This window comes from Theropithecus gelada, chromosome 1, assembly GCF_003255815.1.
Source record: "Theropithecus gelada isolate Dixy chromosome 1, Tgel_1.0, whole genome shotgun sequence".
NCBI lineage: Eukaryota > Metazoa > Chordata > Mammalia > Primates > Cercopithecidae > Theropithecus > Theropithecus gelada.
In genome coordinates, this window is record NC_037668.1 from 182,734,423 (window position 1) to 182,755,772 (window position 21,350).

General features: G+C 48.3%; 1 protein-coding gene across 2 annotated transcripts in view; it reads left to right on the forward strand.

Annotated features, from left to right (window-relative positions):
* The window catches only part of NMNAT2 (nicotinamide nucleotide adenylyltransferase 2), a 176,654-nt gene that overhangs the window by 126,525 nt on the left and 28,779 nt on the right, over positions 1 to 21,350 (forward strand). For both annotated transcript variants that reach the window (XM_025359456.1, XM_025359465.1), the window contains exons 2-8: positions 5,872 to 5,960; positions 6,808 to 6,875; positions 9,423 to 9,501; positions 12,813 to 12,939; positions 14,812 to 14,892; positions 15,580 to 15,624; positions 20,636 to 20,712. In XM_025359456.1, coding sequence (XP_025215241.1) covers positions 5,872 to 5,960; positions 6,808 to 6,875; positions 9,423 to 9,501; positions 12,813 to 12,939; positions 14,812 to 14,892; positions 15,580 to 15,624; positions 20,636 to 20,712 — 566 coding nt within the window. The remainder of the gene's footprint in view (positions 1 to 5,871; positions 5,961 to 6,807; positions 6,876 to 9,422; positions 9,502 to 12,812; positions 12,940 to 14,811; positions 14,893 to 15,579; positions 15,625 to 20,635; positions 20,713 to 21,350) is intronic.

Genomic DNA, 21,350 nt, shown 5'->3' on the forward strand with positions numbered 1-21,350 from the left:
TATTGCCCATGTTGGTCATGAACTCCTAAGCTCAAGCGAGCCTCCTGCCTCAGCCTCCCAAAATGTTGGGATTATAGGCATGAGCCGAAATGTCCAGACTTTTGAACAACTTTTTGACCATGTTATATAAATGAAATCATATAATGAGCAAACTTTTGAGATTGCCTTTTCTTCACTCAGCATAATGAACTAAAGATCCATCCAAATTGTTGCACATATCAATAATGTGTTCCTTTTTTTATTTTTATTTGTTTTTATTTTTTTATTTTTTGAAGCAGAATCTCACTGTGTCACCCAGGCTGGAGTGCAGTGGCACCATCTTGGCTCACTGCAACCTCCAATTCTCAGGTTCAAGCAATCCTCCCGCCTCAACCTCCCAAATAGCTAGGAGTACAAGTGTGTGCCACCCACCACGCCCAGCTAATTTTTGTATTTTTAGTAGAGACAGGGTTTCACCATGTTGGCTAGGCTGGTCTCGAATTCCTGACCTCAAGTGATCCACCCACTTCTGCCTCCCAATGTGTTGGGATTACAGGCATGAGCCACAGTGCTCAGCCAATTTTTTCCTTTTTATTGCTGAGTATAGTCCCTGCTATGGGCGTACCACAATTTAGTTAACCATTTACCTATTATAAGACATTTGGGTGGTTTCCTGTATTTGATTATTACAAATAAAGCTGCTATGAACTATTCTAGCTCCTATAACTTTCCATATACATTTTAGAATTCTGTTGATATTTACATTTTTAAAAATCTTGTAATTTTGACAGGAAATACATTAAATTTATATATCATTTTGGGGAGAATTAGCATCTTGACTGTGTTGAGTCTTCCAATCCATAACATAGTATGTCCCTTTATTTTTTTGTTGTTGTTCCTAACCACTAGACTATGCCATCCAACTCAATAGAAGCATGATCACCCAAAGAAATTCAGGATTATCAGCATCTTCTGCTATTTGTCATGGCACTGAATTCAAATATTTGTTCCTGTGTTCACAGAGGCAACATAGATATAGTGCATATGGGAATAAAGGGTTGAAGGCATCCTTGAAAAGGACTCTCAGTTAAGATTTAAAATGCATATGTCTCTACATTTATTTAGATCTTTGATTTTTTCATCAGTATCTTATAGTTTTTAACGTATAAGCCCTATATATGTTTTATTATATTTATACCTAAGTATTTCATTTGATTGATTAACATTTGCTTTGTATTTTTATTTTGATTTCCATTTGTTTGTTGCTAGCATATGGAAATACAATTAATTTTCTTATGTTGATCTTGTAACTTATGACCTTGTGATAAGTTATGAACTTAGGAACTCACTTATTAGCTGCTGGAGTTTCCTTGTAAATTTTTTGGGATTTCTAGGTAGATCATCAAGTCATCTACAAATAGAGACAGATTTTTTATTTTCCTTTTTTTTATCTGTATGGCTTTTATTTCCTTTTCTTGCCTTATGGTGTGCACTAGAACTTCTGGTTGAATAACAGCAATAAGAGCAGACGTCCTTCCCTGTTCTTGATTTTAGGGAGAAGGCATTCAATCTTTCACCACTAAGTATGATGTTAGTTGCAGGTTTTTGCAGATGCTTTTTGTCAAGTCGAGGAAGTTTCTTTCTATTCCTATTATACTGAGAGTTTTTGTCATGCGTGAATGTTGAATTTTGTCAAACGTGTTTTCTGTATCAATTGATAGGATCATGAGATTTTTCTTTAGCTTGCTGGTGGATTACATTGAATGATTTTTCAAATACTGAAAAAACAGCCTTGTATCCCTGGAATATATACCACTTAGTCACAGTGTATAATTCTTTCTATATATAGCTGGATTCTATTTGCTAACATTTGTTAAGGATTTTTGAGTATTCAATCATAAAGGATATTGGTCTGTAGTTTCTTCTTTGTACTATCTTTGCCTGGTTTTGATATCAGGGTAATACTGGCTTTATAAAATAAATTGAAAAGTGTTCTTTCCTCGGCCAGGCATGGCGGCTCACGCCTATAATCCCAGCACTTTGGGAGGCCAAGGTGGGCGGATCACCTGAGGTCGGAAGTTCGAGACCAACCTGACCAACATGGAGAAACCTCGTCTCTACTAAAAATACAAAATTAGCCGGGCATGGTGGCACATCCCTGTAATCCCAGCTACTCAGGAGGCTGAGGCAGGAGAATCGCTTGAACCCAGGAGGCAGAGGTTGCAGTGAGCAGAGATCACGCCATTGCACTCCAGCCTGGGCAACAAGAGCTAAACTCCATCTCAAAAAAAAAAAAAAGAAAAAGAAAAAGAGTTCCTTCCTTTTCTACTTTCTTGAAGAGTTTATGTAGACTTGGTTTTAGTTCTTTATAAGTTTGGTGGAATTCTCCAGTAAAACCACCTAGCACTATGCACTTTTACTTTTGTAATTTGATTTGATCCTCATAACAACTTTGCAAAGGAGACATTTTACAGAAACAGTTTCCAGGTCCCTTGGACTGCACTGGATGCACAGTGAGATTAGTGAGGTGGCCGGGCAATAAGTCCAGAGCAGGAGGATGTTGGGCAGGGCAGGCATGCTAGACGTGGGGTAGGGTAGAGCTGGGTTTGAATGAAGTGCTTGGGAAGTGAAGAGTTAGGAGAAGGCACTATTTGGAGAACAGGGAGAGTAAAGAAGGTCTGGTTTATTGCAGCAGAGGGTCTGTGACTGCCAAGGGCCAGATAGAAATGACCCCAAGGAGGACTGGAGTGTGAAGGCCCAAGAGAAACAGGGAGAGGCTGTGCAGTTTCTTCAAATATCAGAAGAGATTGTTGCAAGGCCTTTAATTTGACCTCAGAATAAAATCTGAAAACAAGTGAAGTACTACAACTCTTTTAAAAAGCAAATGTGGGACCGGGTACAGTGGCTCACGCCTGTAATCCCAGCACTTTGGGAGGCTGAGGCGATCAGGTCACCTGAGGTCGGAAGTTCGAGACCAGCCTGGCCAATATGGTGAAACCCCATCTCTATTAAAAAATTAAAAAATTAGCTGGGTATGGTGATGCACGTCTTTAATCCCAGCTACCTAGGAGGCTGAGGCACAAGAATCACTTGAACCCAGGAGGCAGAGGTTGCAGTGAGCCAAGATGGTGCCACTGTACTCTAGCCTGGGCAACAGAGCTAGACTCTATCAAAAAAAAGCAAATGTGACCCACTTATCAGAATGACCCACTTATTAAAATCCAAATAATGCCAAATGCTGGTAATAAATTGGAGCAACAGAAAGTCTCACTCATTCCTGGTGGGAATATAAAATGGCACAACCACTTTGGAAGACAATTTGACAGCTTCTTAAAAAGCTAAACATAATCTTACCATGTGATTCATATGGCTCCTTGTGTAGATTCCCCAACCTATGTCTACACAAAAACCTGCACATGAATGTCATATCAACTTTATTTATAATCACTAAAAACTGGAAGCAGCAAAGATGTTCTTTGGTAAATGAATGGCTAAACTGAGGTACTTCCAGACAATAGACTATCATTCAGTGATTAAAAGAAATGAGCTGTCGGCAGGGCGCGGTGGCTCAAGCCTGTAATCCCAGCACTTTGGGAAGCCGAGGCAGGCAGATCACCTGAGGTCAGGAGTTTGAGACCTGTTTGGCCAACATGGTGAAACCCTATCTCTACTAAAAATACAAAAATTAGCTGGGTGTGGTGGCGGGCGCCTGTAATCCCAACTACTCGGGAGGCTGAGGCAGGAGAATCGCTTGAACCTGGGAGGCGGAGGTTGCAGTGAGTTGAGATGGTGCCACTGCACTCCAGCCTAGGGGACAAGAGCGAGACTTCGTCTCAAAAAAAAAAGAAAGAAATGAGCTGTCGAGCCATGAAAAGGCATGGAGGAAGTTTAAATGCATACTGCTTAGTGAAAACAGCAAGTCCAAAGAGGCTACATACTGTATGATTCCAACCGTATGGCATTTTGGAAACGTCAAATCTATGGAAATAGTAAACAGATCCGTGGTTGCCAGGGGTTTGGGAAAAGAGGAGGCATGAATGGGTGGAACACTGAATTTTTAGGGACATGAAAATACTGGGTATGATACTATAATGAGGGATACAATTGTCAAAACCCACAGAACTCTACAACACAGAGTAAATCTTAATGTAAACTACGGACTATAGTTAATAATGTGTTAATATCGATTTGTCAAGTATAACAAGTGTGCCACACTAGTGCAAAATTATTAATATAATGGGGGAAACTGTGCATGGAGGGAGGTAAAAAGGTGGGAAGGGTCTAAGTATATGGAACTCCATGTGCAATCTCCTCAATTATTCTGTAAATCTAAAACGGTGTTAAAAATCGTCTATTTGTTTTTTAAATCTAAGAAATTTCACATTGAAAGAAAAAGAAGCAGCCAGGTGCCGCAGCTCATGCCTGTAACCCTTGCACTTTGGGAGGCCAGGGCGGGCAGATCACTTGAGGCCGGGAGTTTGAGGCCAGCCTGGCCAACATGTGAAACCTGTCTCTGCTAAAAATACAAAAATTAGCCAAGCATGGTGGCTCACGCCTGTAATCTCAGCTACTTGGGAGTCTGAGGCATAAGAATTGCTTGAACCCAGGAGGTGGAGGTTGCAGTGAGCCAAGATCGTGCCACTGCACTGCAGCCTAAGCAACAGGGTGAGACTTTGTCTCAAAAAACAAAGAAAGAAAGAAAAAGAAGCAAATATGGTGAGATCTTTTTTTCAAGTGTTAAGAAATCCAGCAAAGTCATTCTGAAAACTTGCTTGTAAACTACACAGCCAGCCTTGCTGCCCAGGCTCCCTTCTAGTTAAAAATTCCTTCACTGTAAACTCCATGCCAGATTTTTCCTCAGTGGAATAAGCTCAGGCCCTACTGACATTTTTTTTTTTTTTTTTTTTTTTTAGACGGAGTCTCCCTCTGTTGCCCAGGCTGGAGTGCAGTAGCATGATCTCGGCTCACTGCAATCTCTGCCGCCCGGGTTCAAGCAATTCTCCTCCCTCAGCCTCCGGAGTAACTGGGATTATGGTGCCTGCCACCACGCCTGGCTAATTTTTGTATTTTTAGTAGAGATGGGGTTTTACCATCTTGGCCAGACTGGTCGTCAACTCCTGACCTCATGACCCACCCGCCTGGGCCTCCCAAAGTGCTGGGATTACAGGTGTGAGCCACCACACCCGGCCTCTGTTGACATTCTTAAAAGGAACTTTTTTGGAAGTAAGATAGAACCAGACTTTTCAGCCCCTTCTTAGTTTGCCGAAATGTATTGCGAAAATAAAATTGGGTTTCTCTGATAGATTTGAAAAAGCAATATTGCATACCTTCCAAAGGATAAAAGGCTTTTATCCGGCCAAATTTTTCGTCTCAACCAAGTCTAAGATGATGGTCTTCTGGGTTGATTGCTAATTCTCTGTAATTATCTACAAGGCCCTTTAAATTTGTTTTGGTGGTTTTTCTCTTCTGAATAATTAGATGAGGCAATCAGCACATCTTTCATATTACAAGGAGGCTTTTTTTTTTTTTTTTTAAACACTACTCCTCCACGTTATAATTTCTGCAAGTGACAATAGGGGTAAATTCCAATCTGTAGCTCTAACGGCTGCTAATGAGGCGCTTGTTTTAAATCCCTCTGAGCTACACTGGCTCCTCCCACAGAGGACTTTTAAAACTCTGAGTTCTAAATCCTTTTGCTTTGGGGGCTGAAATCTGGTTCTGTAACCTTTTGAATCACCAATGTTTGCTTTGAAAGTTGACATTTTCTATTTAAATGGCAAGAGAGATGGGAAATAAACCTCAGCATTACAGAGCTGAGCATATTGATTTCAATTATCACCTTTAATCCATGCCTTTCCTCTTTATAATGTATGGATTTCTTCTCTTAATTAGAAAGAGCCAGGGATTATCTGCACAAAACTGGAAGGTTTATTGTGATTGGCGGGATTGTCTCCCCTGTCCACGACTCCTATGGAAAACAGGTGGGTTCCTTCCTGTGCCTCTGTCCTCCTTCAACTCCCGCCCTCCCATCCCTGGCCTGATAGTTCCTGGCAGAAAAACTGCCCCACCTCTGTCTCTGCTAAGATTCCTGGAGACACAAAATGCCCAGGTCCATGCATCCATCCTGCTTCCCATCTCAGGACCACAGTTGGACCTGAATGGATGGGTGTTGAAGCAGCAGCTGGAAAGACCAGCTGTCCATGACCATAGAGCCACTCACAGGCCGGTCAGGACTCATTGAAAGGGGAGCAGGAACATCCACTGGGTGTGGCTTGGTATGGTGGATGCCAGGTTGGCAGCTGGTTATGGGTTGAGCTGCATTGGGCAAGTCTTCTCAGGGTTTTAGGAGAAAACGGCCTATGCCTCATATAGTCTGATTTAAAATTCATTTCCCTGCCCATCCCTCCCTACCACATATTCCGGCAAATCTAGGAGCTCTACCCATCATTCCCCCTTTCTCCCACAGATGCACCTTGGTGGGCTCTGGGAAAACTCACCTAATGAGCCAGACTGAGTCATAAGACAAGGCCACATTTGCTGAGTTAAGTCTCATCTCTGCAGGGCACAGAGGGGCTGCTTTGCAAATGGAGGCTCATCTATCGACCCTGTTGGGGTGGTATACACCACACACCCTTTATTCGTTTCCTTTCCCCACCACCATTCCAGGCCTGCCTGTGGCAAACGGACAAGTAAAGGGGTCACATCCCTCATTCCCTCTCACCACTGGAAAAAGGCTGCACCTTAACAATGGGTGGGCTTGGGCTGGTACCCCAAGGATGTTGTGGGGAACGGAGGGAGTCTCCCAATGATTGCTCTGTTGCTTCCCAGGGCCTCGTGTCAAGCCGGCACCGTCTCATCATGTGTCAGCTGGCCGTCCAGAATTCTGACTGGATCAGGTAGGGCTGGCCTGAAGATGCCAGAGGCAGGTGGCCCGGAGACTTACTGGGAGTGAGGTGGGGAAAAAAGAAGAGTTCCAGCAGTAATTTGGATCCTGAAAGGATGGGGAGGCAGGGGCAAGATGCTAGCCTTGTGGAGGCAATACGTAGACCTCCAGGGATACCGGTAACTTTATTTTTGAACCAAACTATAAGGCCCATGAAAGTAAAGAAAGAGCTTGAATGTTGCACCTGTTTTGGCATCTCTGAGTCCTGGCCTGATTCTTGGAGCTTCCAGAAATATCACTGGGTTTTGGGTGAAGCATGACCAGAAAATCAGAAATGCCTCTCCCTTTCATTCCCACTAACTTCCATGAACCCTCACTACCTTTCAGGGAATGTTCCCCGGCCTTTGCAATTTCCCATTCCTGAACTCAGGCTGCCTAAGGGCCCCACACTGGCCCCAGGAGAGAGGTGCGAGTCTGCCCTTAACGGCAGCCACACCAAATCACACCCACTAGGTGGCTTTCCTGCTCACTGCCTTTCTGGCCAGACGTGCTGCTAGGAAGGCACCTCCACCCCAACCCCTCCACTGAGCTTGCAGTGTAATTAAAGCAAGCTTCCACTAATTATGCTAATGATGCTCCCCAAAGTTCCTACCATTATAATTTGCATGAGAAGATGATGTTTAAAGAAAATAATGGCATGCCATGTGTGCTGTAATTTCCCCCTCTATGGAAAAATAAGCATCACCTAGAGGTTTCCATGAAAGGGGCGAAGTGACGGGATGCTGACCTCAGAATGAGGAATGCAGAGAGTTCGCCCGGGAAGAGTAGGGTGGGCGGGAATGAGAGCAGTGAAGGGAAGCGACAGTAATAATTCAGCAGTGATCCTTGCCATTCGTGCACAGTGATTTGTGTGAGAAGCACATGCCCTTTATAGACTTTCTCATCCCCCTAACGACAAAGCTTTGGAGAGAGACGGCTGCTTTTTCTCAGGTGAGAAACAGGCCCAGAGAAATCAAAGGGTTTGAGCAATGATACATTGATACATCCATAGGGAAGAAAAGATTAGAAATGAAGCCTCTTAACATTGTAACTCCTGATCTTCTGGGGATGTTGAGGACCTTGAATAAGGGTCCAGTGAGGAAATCACTGGGCAGGAGGCTGTTACTGCTTGGATGTGCTTAGAAGATTCTGGAATAATTCCCTCATTCATTCAACAACTACTGAGTACCTACCACCTTCCCTGGGCTGCTCTAGGTTGGAAAATCAGAATCCTGAGAATTGAGATCACTAGGGAGTCTAAGCATTGCCTCTAGAGATGGGGGTTGGCTGAGATGGGGTGCCTAAAACTGGGAGCCCATTTAGCCAGATGAAGTGTTTGTCTCTGGCACAGGTGCGCTTCCAGGCACAGGGCCTGGCTAGGGGGAGCTAGGCTCCAGGCAAACTGCAAGCTGACTCTCTAAGGGTTTTCAGCTAGTGGGATCTCACCTCTGGGCACTTTAGGTGGGGTGGTGGGATAGGGTGGTGGTGTTAAGGGGATGCACGACTGCTAAGAAAATGTTTGCGAAGGCAGGGCGTGGGGGCTCATGCCTGTAATTCCAGCGCTTTGGGAGGCCAAGGTGGGCAGATCACCTGAGGTGAGGGGTTTGAGACCAGCCTGGCCAATGTAGTGAAACCCCATCTCTACTAAAAATACAAAAATTAACTGGGCATGGCGCCATGTGCCTATAATCCCAGCTACAGGAGGCTGAGGCAGGAGAATCGCTTGAACCCAGGAGGTGGAGGTTGCGGTGAGCCGAGATCTCACCACTGCACTCCAGCCTGGGTGACAGAGCGAGACTCCGTCTAAAAAAAAAAATCATTAAGTTGGCAATTAAGGCCCAGTGCTGCCTCAGTCTGGGGCTGGATCCCTGCTTATTTCACAAGCAGTATCCCAGACGGGCTGGCCATTGCTGGGTCTGCGCCCTCTCATCTGCCTGCCATGCCTCACCTCCACACCCATAAAGCACCTCACTGCAGAGGGAGGCAGGCAAGACTGATTTTCGAGGGCTTGCAGCCTGGCCACCACTTGACAAAGGCCCAGCTCAGCTAATCCTTGTCACAACCCTCAAGGGTCCAAAGGAGGGTTTATTTTGTAGGTAATAATAGGAGCAAGACGCTGTACTGAGCATTGTACACATAAAACTTGCCGAGCCTTTCTAACAAGACCGTAAGCTCGTTACTGTTGTTATTCCCATTTTACCGATGGGGAAGGTGAGGCACTGGGAGATCACATAACTTTCCCAAAGCCACACAGTTGCAAAGAGCTAAGGCTGGAATTAAACCCAGGCAGACTGGCACCAGCATCTCTTCTCATAAGCCTATACCATGCTCTTCTCATTTTACAAAGGAGGAAACTGAAGCTCAGAAAAGTGTTTCACACCTGGGTTTTATCTGATTCAAGATCTAAGCACATGGTATGGCCAGGTCTTCCATGCTTCCTGAGCTATAATCTTTGGAAGGAAACAATAAGGAAAGAGTATGAGAACAGAAACCAAGAGAAATTTCTTTCCCATGATGTTAGGGTGGACCCTTGGGAGTGCTACCAGGACACCTGGCAGACGACCTGCAGCGTGTTGGAACACCACCGGGACCTCATGAAGGTGAGCTGGGCTGAGCCTGGGGATGCATGAACCACCAGGCTGCAGGGGAGGCGCTGGACCCACAGAAGTCAGGCAAGGAGAGGAGAGGGTGCTGCTGGCCTCTCGACCTGCTTTCAGCCTCTTATTTCTCTGCCTCTTTCGAGAGAGACCAGCCTGTGTATAACAAAGAACAATGAATGAGAAACCCCGAGTAGCACCAGGGGCTACTCCCTGTCTTCCACCCTCAGTCTTGACTTCCCATTTGGGGCATTGCTGCTGGGTATGGTAGGCAGCTTTTATCAGCTGGGAGCAAGTTCAAGGTGGGATTAAGGAGACCACAGTGATAGGACTTCAGAAAGTGAGGGAGGAGGAGACTGGGCAACGAAAGGCAGGAGAAGAGAGGAGCACTTAGGGGAGGTACAAGCAGCCAAGCCCCGTGCCCCGCCTGTGGGGACCCCATTGGCACGTCACACCTGCCAGTCATTGCACCCCATTCCCACCCATTCCTCCTCACAAGAGCCCCATGGGCAGACGGTGTCTGATGCCTGTTTTATTAGTGCGTGAAAGGGAGCAGAGAGGGGAGTCCACATATCTGAGCACACACAGTGAGTGTTTGGTGAACACAGATAGGCGAGAGCTTCTGTATTCCCCACTGGAGCCTGGGGCCTGTGGCCGGGCTGCAGAGACTTCAGGGCTGGTTGCCAGGTTAGAATGGGCTCCATACCAGCCAGCAGCACTGGCCAGAGTGTGCAGGAAGCACCCTTCCCAGATCAATGCCAACCCATCAACTCCACAGTGACAGGACGAAAAGCAATGCCACCGACGGCGAGAAGCCTGACCAACCAAGACAGCAAACAATCAGTTCTGCTCGCCTCCACGGACTCTGCAGCAGAGCCCTCCACAGCCCCAGATAGCATCCACCTGGCACTGCCTTCCTACAGGGAGAGCCTCTGTCCCATCTGTGTCCTTGCTGCCAGAGGGCCTGTCACCATGTTCTTCCTGGGGAGCAGCCCCTGACCACCCCACACTCCACCAGCTGCACAGCCAGGCTTTATTTTAACAGATGTGGAGCTTCAGAGCTCTGTCCTGGGGAGCCAAGGGCAAGTGAGGTAGAGAGGACCAGCTGGCTGTTCTCTATCTGTTGTTTTCTCCCCCACGCAATTGGAGAAAACTAATTTCCTTTCCCTTTGGTTTTCAGAACCTTTCTCACACATCCTGACCCTTCTGGTCCCCTTGAAAGGAGGCTGACTTGGGGCCACGCTGACTTGCTCCTCTGTGCTGGTCTCCACAATAGCAGTAATGAAAGGCACTGTGTAAGAGTGTATCTGTCAGGATAGGCAAAGATGTGCTGTGGTGACAAACATCCCTAAAAGCTCAGTGACTTCACACAAGTTTATTTCTCACAGTACATGTCACCTGGGAAGTACCTGTGGGCCTGTGCTCTTTCTGGTCACACAGAAGCCTCAGGCTCCATGACAGAAGGGAGGAATGGGGACCCTGCAGGCATTCCTCAGTGCTGGCAATACTGGCTGGAAAGCCTGGCTATCATTTGTTGTCTAAATGCCCAGGCTTCCTGAACTCTACCTGTGTTACTCATGCCCAGGGTATGAGTCTAGGCCAGAGAAGCTCCACCAGGAGCCCCAGCTGTTTCAGCAATGGGCAGAGGCTGTCAAAGAATGTAGGTCACTGCCGGCCCCCCTGCCTTGGAGTAAGAGCTTGGAGCTGCTTCCTAAGAACTCTCAGCCTTGAAACTCCTAGCAAGCATGAGGCAGGTGTTCCCGGCATGCAGAGTAGACCAACCGCAGAGATAGATGCATGACTTAACAGGTGACTTGGGCCAACTCTCCAATGTCAAGGCCTCTGAGAACGCAGGAGCCCATGGGGGCTGGCGAGGGCAGGATCAGGGAGTGCAGCCAGCCATTTTCTACTTCTCTGAGATAGAACAAGTCAAATGGGACCCACAGTGCAGCAAGAGGAAGAAACTCCTCAGCTACCAGACCAGTCAGGAAACAGGAATGCAGTGTTTTCTTTTCTGCTGGTGAAATAATACATGGAGGCAGACCACCCCTTCCACCCCACCGGCCACAGCTGGGAAAAGAAGCCCACCGAGAGGTGAAAAGATCCCACGGTACCCACCTCAGCTGGCTCCCAGATGTGGTCAGATGTGACCTCCTCCTATCAGGAGTCTTACAAAGGTGACAGGTTACCCCACAGGACAAATGCCTGCCCTTCTAGGGCTGAGAAGGACTCACACACTGCTCTGCCCACAGGATGGCCTGTGGAACGGGGGCCTAGAAGATCACCCCAGCCTTGGGCCTGGGGGTCCCCTGGCAGCAGAATCTGAATCCAGAAAGGGTGGCATGCAGGAGTGGGTGGTGGGTACCCAGGCAGCTGGCTTTTGGGAATAAAGAAACCTCGAATAAGCAGTGGCCCTTGTGAAGCTAAAGAGATTGGGAATTCATCCTTTGTTTCTCTGTTGCCCAACAGCCACTCTCCCTGTCACCTCGTCCCAGTGGGGTTGCTAGTGGGTCAGCTGTGAGGAATGCTGTCTTATCAGCTCTGTGTTTTCTGCAGCACTGGCGAGGAGTAGCCTGGCAGATAACTCAGGACAATGGATAATGCACACAGAATTTCCGCTTGGCTCTGGCATGTGTATTCACACTGAGCAGGCGAGAGAGTGCTCAGAACCCACCCACCCTGCTTCCCGCAGCACAAACACATCCTGTGCTGCCTGGCACCGCTCTCCCTCTTGCTTGGCTGTGTTACTGACAACTCTGGCCTGAAGAAGCCGCAGGTGGTGATCGTGCCTTGTGTTTGTATGACCTTTCCCAAGCTTACAGAGCCCTTTTGCAGACATGATCTCATTTGAGCCCCATGAAACATTTGGGGAGGGCAGATATTCATGTTACACAGAAGGTTCCAGCATCGCCTGCTGCTGACGGAGCTCCTGCCATGTGTCAGGCACCCCACAGGCACTTTGCATATGCTCGCCTGTGCGACCCGACCACAATTGGAAAAGGCGGGTATATGGTTAGACTCCTGAGTTGAGGTTCAGGAGCGATGAAGTAACTGTCCAAGCTCACATAGCTAGGAGGCAGAGCCCAAATTTGGCCCCAGGACCCATTATAACACCACATCTCATGCTTTTCCTACTGAGCTGCTCCTGCCAGCCTAGTGACCACATGATGCAGCTGGGTCTAGAACCATCCCCAGGGCTCTTCCTCAGCTCTGGGTGGCCTCTCCATGATGGACAAGCAGATAACCATTTGGAAATAACTTTGAAATGATTCTCAAAGTCATGTGGCTAATAACACTCTTCTCCCTCTCCCTAGAGGGTGACTGGCTGCATCCTCTCCAATGTCAACACACCTTCCATGACGCCTGTGATCGGACAGCCACAAAACGAGACCCCCCAGCCCATTTACCAGAACAGCAACGTGCCCACCAAGCCCACTGCAGGTAGGGGAACACTGATGTGGGGTACCCAAACCTCAGAATCATGTGGAGGGCTTGTTAAAATAGTGATTGCTGGGATCCATCCAGAACTTGATTCAGTAGGTCTGGGAGGGGAAAGAGGACTTGTATTTTTAACAAGGTGCTGCTGATGCTGCTAGTCCACAGACAATACTTTGAGAACCCTGAATACTGAGCATCAGAGCAAACCAGTCACAATCAGAGAGAGGCAGGTGGTGGTGTGCACTCTTCTCTTGCATTTAAATATAAGCATAGGGCCGGGCCTGGTGGCTCACGCCTGTGATCCCAGCACTTTAGGAAGCTGAGGTGGGTGGATGGCTTGAGCCCAGGAGTTTGAGAGTAGCCTGGGCAACATGATGAAACCCCACCTCTACCAAATAATAATAATAATAATAACAACAACAAAAATTAACCAGGCATGGTGGCACATGCCTGTAGTCCCAGCTACTCAGACGGCTGAGGTGGGAGGATCTCTTGAGCCCAGGAGGCAGAGGTTGCAGGGAGTGGGGGATTGTGCCACTGCACTCTAGGCTGGGAGACAGAGTGAGACCCTGTCTCAAAAAAAACATGAATTTTAAGAAATAATTGTGTTAACTGGGAATTGAATGTATAAAATGGAGCATTTTTCTCTGCCTCTTCTAGGGAGGTTAAGGATCTTGCCCAGGGTCACACAGTGAGGAAGAAGCAGGGCCATGAGTCACACCCAGGCGGTCTGCACCCAGATTCCCCACACTCTTAGCCACCAATCCAGTGACAGAGAGCACCAACACATACCCCAGACCTAGGACTATGTGCCCAAATGATGCTCGTGCTTTACCTGCGTTCTTATTTAATGCAGTAGTACTGTGATATAGACATTATGTTCTCATTTCAAATAAAAAACAGATTCAGAGAAGAAAAGTGATTTGCTGATTTGTCACACAGCTCAAAAGTAGAAGAGCTACAATTCATATTCAGTACTGTCAGGCTTCGAGGTCCATGCTCTGAAATTTTCTTCCAAGCCAACTCCAAGAGACAGATTCTGATATTACTTTTCAAGCCTTGAGACCATAAGCTATTATATTATTGGTCTATTATAAACAGGGTAATTCACAAAGAAGAGTCAGAATTTCACAGTTTGCATACAGCTACATGTGGGGGGCTCAGAAAATTTTGCTGGCTTGGAGCCCGGAGGGATAATTGAAAACCAGATCCCTCTCAGCCAAATAGGATGTCTGATGATTCTAAAGACCATCTGCATGGGAAGGAACGCCTTAGCCCAGCAGAAATGGTTCCAAACATGTACTTTGCTGAGTCTCCTTGGATGTGGGTGTAGCTGTCCAGTGGGAGGAGCAGCTAAGGATAGGCTTGGGACAAACCTGGGGAAGAAATGTTCATGATATAGAAAATGAAAGAAGCCAGCCGCCTATATGGCCTTTAAATGGAAAATCTGATCCAATTTATGTAGACATACCTGCATAATACACATTTAAAACATGAAAGAAAATAAATAATATACCAACAGGTTGGCAGTAGTTATATCTTGGGGTGGGATTATGAGTGCCTTAAGTTTTCCTCTTTATGTATTTCCCTCTTCTATATCTTCCAAGTTTCCAACAATGAAATAAACATAACCAGAAAATGGCTTCCAGTCTAGGGCTCACAATGTGTGTGCCTCAGACTGTGAATGAGAAGAAGAAATTTGTGCTGTCATATTTCTGTTCTTTCTCTCTACCCTCCTGCTACCTCCTGCTCCCCACTCCTGCCCCATCCATGCACCCTGATGTTTACAGCGGCCCCAATGGCGGGCCGACATGAGTGCCAGTTGTGAGTGGTTCTCTCCCACTCTGTCCCTGTCTGTCTTGCTCTCTCCCATAGCCAAGATCTTGGGGAAGGTGGGAGAAAGCCTCAGCCGGATCTGCTGTGTCCGCCCACCGGTGGAGCGTTTCACCTTTGTAGGTGAGGAACTAAGGAACTTGATTCCCAGTCCTGTCTCTTTTCTTTCTCTCTTCCCTTCATTGCTTCAGCAAAGATCCTCAAGCACATTCCCCCCACTGCAAATTCCTGTGACTGTGTGTGTGCACATACTTGTGCACACCGTATTACCCCACACAGGCATTGCACACACAAGAGCACATCAAAGACTCAGTCTTTCTCAGCTTCCTGCAGGCGCTTGCTACATTCCACCATGTGAAAAAGTTCTGCACCCCGAGTGTGCCTGTACTTTAAACCAGGTAATCCCTGAGAGCCGGCCACCTCTTGTGACCCCAAAAGCCATCTCTGTAGGTTGTAAGGATGTTGCTCTTGTGGCCAGCTCACTCAAATAAGGAAACAACAGAAGGCGCTCAGCATGAGCACGTGTGTGTTCATCATTGACTCCCCAGTCAGGCTGTCTCATTCTGAAAGCCCCAGCAATGTGAAGTGCCGCTCCTGGAGCAGGAGAAGAGCTTCCTGTCCATTTTATGCCTGACTGTGCTCTCCATTCACCCTCCTCAGGTGTCACTTGTGCAGGGTGGCACACCACCCCCTTACTTGCACCCACCCCACCCCATCCCAATAACTCCTGCTAAGGCCCTCAGGCAAACTGTGTGTTGGGTACGAGGAAGCCGGTTCCCTAATGCCCTTCCTTCCTTCTTTCCTCCTTAGATGAGAATGCCAATCTGGGCACGGTGATGCGGTATGAAGAGATCGGTGAGTGGGACTGTGAAAGTGGGGAAAATGGGGACATTTGGAGCCCCCTGCCTTCACAACAGGCAACATGGGGAACAGAGAGGCTTGAAAACACGGGGACTGTTTTGCAGCAGGGTCTCCTCTCGGAAGAGGGATCGTTCCCAGGCTAAGACTGCATTCATAGTTAGCTCCCTTTAACATCTCTCAACTGGACTCCGGCCAGCTCCCAAGAGATAGGACTGGATCATTTGGTGATTTTTCCTTCAGAGCCTCTCCTTCCTCTAAAAAACATGAAACTTGAGCTTTGGCACCAGTTGGAAAGACCCTTCTTCTGAGCACAGACACTGCACACAAATGAGGCGGAAGAGCACCCCCGCCTTCCTCAGTCAGTGTGTGAAGATGAAGAAATAGAGAGGGGACTGAAAGCCACCTCCACACCTCCCTTGCAGCCTTGGGCAGAGGCTAAGGCACTTCACTGTGTGTGAGGGCTGCCTGCCCAACCCACTCCCAGGGCAGGCCAGGGCGGGCCCAAGCCAGTGGAGGGCGGTTCCACAGCTGTCAGGGTGGGAAGGCGTTGATGACCCCTACAAGCAAGTTGAGAAGCAGATAGGAACACTGAAATCTTCCCAGGGTTTCAGAATGGGTGAGAGACACAAGTGGGAGACACTGGGGAAAGGGCAGGGAGACACCACAATAGAGCTGGAGCTGGCACAGGTACCAGGGTACAAGAAGGGTCAGTGATATCAGGAATGCCTGGAGCTCTAGGGCAAGGCAGCCTGGTGTCCACACCCTCGATCTTCAACTTCCAGCTGAAAAGATCCTCCAAGCATCCCCTCCTGGTACTTTTCTGTCCAAGAACTGGAAGTCAGGGCTCCCGCTGCAATCCTGAGAGGCAGGGTTTGTCCTGAGCACCTGGTTCTTCCTGCAGACCCGGCAGATGTGATGTCATTTCAAGGGGCTTCTCTGGGTCTCATCCTCTCGCCTGAGGTGCAGTGGTGTCCCTGAATCGGCTCAGTTGGTTTCCTACAACCATTTGTAAAGTTTTCAGGAATTCTGTGAACCAGTTTTGAATACAGGCATTACTAAAAATTAAGTGACATTAACTTAAAATTAAATTGAATTAAAAACAAAAGGAATGAAGACTCAAAACTCCTCACTTCTTAATTATTTTACTATATTTTAATATCCTTTATTGACCAGCAGGTACTCTCTGAAGGCCACAGGAAGGAGCACCCGCCTTCCTGCTTGCTCCCCAAAACAGGCTCTAGGTTCTGTAGCCCCAGAACACCCAACAGGCAAGGATGCGAGTGAAGGTGCCGGGACTGGGCTGAAAGCTCCCGCACTCCACTTCCCTGCAGTTCCAGCCTGGCCATCACCTGCTGCCTTCCCACGCAGTCTCTTGGCCGGCAGAGCTTAGAGCAGCCTTAGGACTTCTCATTGTATTCCAATGTGTATTTCTCTTTCCTTAGTCCAGAGATGTATTGTGGCAAGCTTGAACCGTGGCCTTGCTTGTCTTCCCAGTGCCCGGGGCAGGTGGATCAGGCTTTCCCCACCCTGAGTCAAGGAGTCCCCTCTGGGAGAGGACAGTGGTGATCAATGTTGCACAGCGTACTGCTGTGTTCACTTCCAGTAGCTCATGGCTACCTTGGGAGGGGCAGGGGCCTCTGCTTACTCTTCTTGCTCCATAGCAGCTCTGGAGTTATGGTGAGACAGCCGCCAGGGTCCAAAAATGCAGCTGGGGAGTGACCGACCTCTCACCTCTGGTTTCTCTGAGGCTCTGCCTGTCCCCTTCCACATCCCTGTGCTCGCTGAGAGGGAGGGTCTACCGGCACGTGATGGAGAAGGGACAGTGCGGGTAGAGAATGGAGAACACCTAGGTTCCGAGAAAGGACAGCTCAGCATCCACAGCTGTCAGATTGGGCTCAGGTCCTGGCATGGTCCAGGTGGTGGCTGCGTGCAGTGGAAACTGGGATGGGCTGCAGGGCTCGGGCTTCACATAGCCCGGATTCCTGGGAGGGGAGTGTGGACAGACAGCGTGCATTCTGGCTCGTGGCCCTGAATCAGGGTGACCTGGGGAAGGAGGCCGGCCCAAAGAAACTGGAAGGGAGCTATGCTGCCTCCCGACTCCTGCGCTGTGTGAGGCCCTGGGGCTCACATGTCCCCCTTTTTGATAGTTCCTTGCATACTAAATGAGGAAGAAAAGCCATTTTCTCCTAGTTCCATTAGCACCTGTTGACCCTATTTACATGCTCCTAACAACTGACTGCTCCTCCAGGGCTGCCCTAGGCCACAGGCTGGTGGGCTGGAAACTTGCCTTAGCCTCATACGACTAACTGGGAGAAGTCACTGCTGCCCTCCAGTGGCCACATGTGGGATCTCAAGCCCTGCTGGGGCCGCTTGTCTGTGACTTAAATGTTTGCACTGGTCCTGCCAGAAAAGGTGCAGAGACCCCACTCTTGAACTATTTGTGCTTTGGCTTAAAAAATAAAAGTCTCATATTATATTTGATTGGGATAGTGCGTCCCTGGCTTGAGAATAGGAAAGAGATTTATTTTCATGCCTGTGTAAGCAGGGATTTTTAACCTCGGCACTAACTGACATTTGGGAACAGATTGTAGGATGTTTAGCAGCACTCCTAGCCTCCACCCACTAGATGCCAGTAGCATGCCACCCTCCCCCTCCAGTCCTGACATCCAAAAATGTCCAGATATTGCCCAATGTCCCCTGGCAATTGCAAAAGTGCCTTCAGTTGAGAACCACTGATGTAGCAAAAGCTGAGGGCCAGCACATTCCCTGTTGATGTGACCATCTAATTCAGGGCTGTCCAATCTTTTGGCTTCCCTGGGCAACACTGGAAGAGGAAGAATTATCTTGGACCACACATAAAATACACTAACACTAGCAATAGCTTATGAGCAAAAAAAAAAAAAAAAAAATTGCCAAAAAATAATCTCATAATGTTTTAAGAAAGTTTACATGTTGGGTGTAGTGGCTCATACCTGTAATCCCAGCACTTTGGGAGGCTACGGTGGGCAGATCACTTGAGGTCCGGAGTTCGAGACCTGCCTGGCCAACATGGTGAAACCCCCTCTCTACTAAAAATACAAAAATTAGCCAGGTGTGGTGGCGGGCACCTGTAATCCCAGCTACTTGGGAGGCTGAGGCAAGAGAATTGCTTGAACCTGAAAGGTGGAGGTTGCAGTGAGCCAAGATCATGCCACTGCACTCCAGCCTGGGTGACAGAGGGAGACTTTGTCTCCAAAAAAAGAAAAAAAAAAAAAAAGAAAGTTTACAAATTTATGTTAGACTGCATTCAAAGCCACCCTGGGCCGCATGTGGCCTACGAGCCATGGGTTGGACAAGCTTGATCTAACTGAACGCATAGGCAGTCAGAATTACAGAGACGTGCCCTTTCAACAGAGAACTGACCTAGAACCCTGGGTGGCTCCAAGTTGGCCTGAGGAACAACAGAATCCCAGAAATAAGCCCCGTCTGCAATACCAAGCGTGGTTCCTCTCCACAGTTGGGGAGTTGGGCCAGAAATCCTATGGCGCAACACAGAGGAGCCACTGACTCAGGCAAACATTTCCCCCAGTGGCCCCTGCTGCAAGAGCAGAGGCCACAATAGCCACCACACGCCTCCCAGATTGCCCGGAAGGCAGCCTGCAGGACCTCTGCTGTCAGCTCATCTGTTGCCTCATCCATTCAACATGTCTGAGCACCTACTGTATGCCAGTGACTCTGCCAGACCCTGGGGCTGTAAAGATAAAGCACAATCCCTGCACACAAACAGATCATTAGACTAAGGTATGATAGACAGGAGAGAAGACAGGAGGCAGGAATATTTCATAGTTACAATCCAGTCCTCAGTGGGACTCCCTGAGGTGGGAAGGCTGCCCTGACCCTGGGACCATGAGATGCTGGCATTGCCCACCATTGGCCCAGTAGCCTCTCCCCTGCTTTAGGAGTCCCACCTAGAGACTCATTCCACAGCAGGGGACAGCTGACCACCTGAAAGCCCCCGTCAGGCCCCAGAATTAGCTACAGGGTCTAAGGCAGGCAGGGCTGCCCGCAGCCTCTTCGTCTCTCGCCTGGGCCTCGGGGCTCCGGGGCCTGTGCCGGTAGCTGTCTCTGGAAGGCTGGTGGTACCCTCAGTGCAGAGCTGCCTCACTGTTTCAGACAAGATGCCCAACAGCCTTGGCCTCTCGATGGGAGCGACTGCAACGCCTGGGAACCACGCTATGCTCCACCTTGAGCCACATCCTGGGCGAGGACTCTCCTCATGGTGTTCTCAGAATGTTGTTCCCCACTGCCCAGTTTTAATAAGTGAGTCAGTTTGCTGCCTCTTTTAAACCACAATGGGCCTCACTGGGATAATTCAGAGTGAGCTTAATGAGGAAAGAAACACAACTGACAAGCAGGAAGTGCGCCTGGGTGCCAGGAAAAGTATGAGCACTGGGAGGGGCCTCAGCCTTGCTTCTCAAGCCGTTTGCTGGGGATAGTGGTCATGTGGCACATTTTATACACTCAGCTACCTCAAGGTACATTCAATGTCCCCTCACACCCCCTCCCATGTCAGGGAGACAAACCCCAGACGACGCACAGAAACAGAGAATCCAAACTCCGTTGACGTTTGAGCTTGACAGGGAGCAAGAGAGTACCTCAGACCTTAGACAAGATGCGTAGCTGGCTCAGCCACTGTTACAAAAACGATCATAAGCCATCCTGGCTTAGCCCTCAAAGGTCCATGTCCTGGGAAAGCCAGGGCAGTCGATCACCCCCTGTGCCCTACTCTCCTTGCATGAATAATTCCTCCCACAGGAGAGGAAGGTGGTCTGGAAATGAGCCCGAGGGAGAGGTGAGCAGGGGTTTCTGCACTGCACACACTCAGGGGCAGGGGCACCTGGGAGAACTGGGTCCCACAGCCCCAGAGGTGGGAGAGTTACATATTCACCAGGGGACGAAGGCTGAGGGTTTAATACTTCCCAGGCCTCCACTTACTCCCTTTGCAAACTTTGCTCGCCTTCCTCAGAGCTGCGGATCCTGCTGCTGTGTGGTAGTGACCTGCTGGAGTCCTTCTGCATCCCGGGGCTCTGGAACGAGGCAGATGTGAGTAGCAAGGTTATCGCCCGGCACCCAGCTGGGACTGGCAGGGATGGGAAGGGTACATTTGATTTTGGCCTCTTGTCTTCACTTCTTCTGAGCTCCTAAGAGGGCAGTTCGTTCACATCACTATGGTAGAAAATTCTCACCTACCCCCAAGCTTTATCTCCTACTGCATTTTTACACTTACTCCTCCTCAAGCTTGCTCCAGTAAAGCCCCTGGGAAAAAAGCAAGCTGAGTCATGCAGTATCTGGCTCCAAATAGTGCTGGGGTATGCATGTGTTGCAGGTGAGGAGAAGGAAGGGAGAAAAAAAAAATCTTTGCCCTTTTGAGATTATTGTGTGTTTTGTTTTCCTTTGATTCCTTTTGAAGAGGTGGTAAATACCACCCTGGAATCCCCTCAACAAGGGAAAATTGGTCCAGAGGGGAGAAGTTCATGGCAAGAGGTCAGCAGGATCCTTGGCAATTGACTTGGCATTGAGGGAACCAGGAGGTTAAACTTACACCACTTAGGAGCTCAATGGCACCTTTTGTTGCCAGGTCTGACTGTGATGATCTCAAACCAGCTCACCCATAAATGACTCACTCTTCACACATACATTCATTCTTATCCCTTCATTAATTCATTCATCTGGTAGCCTAA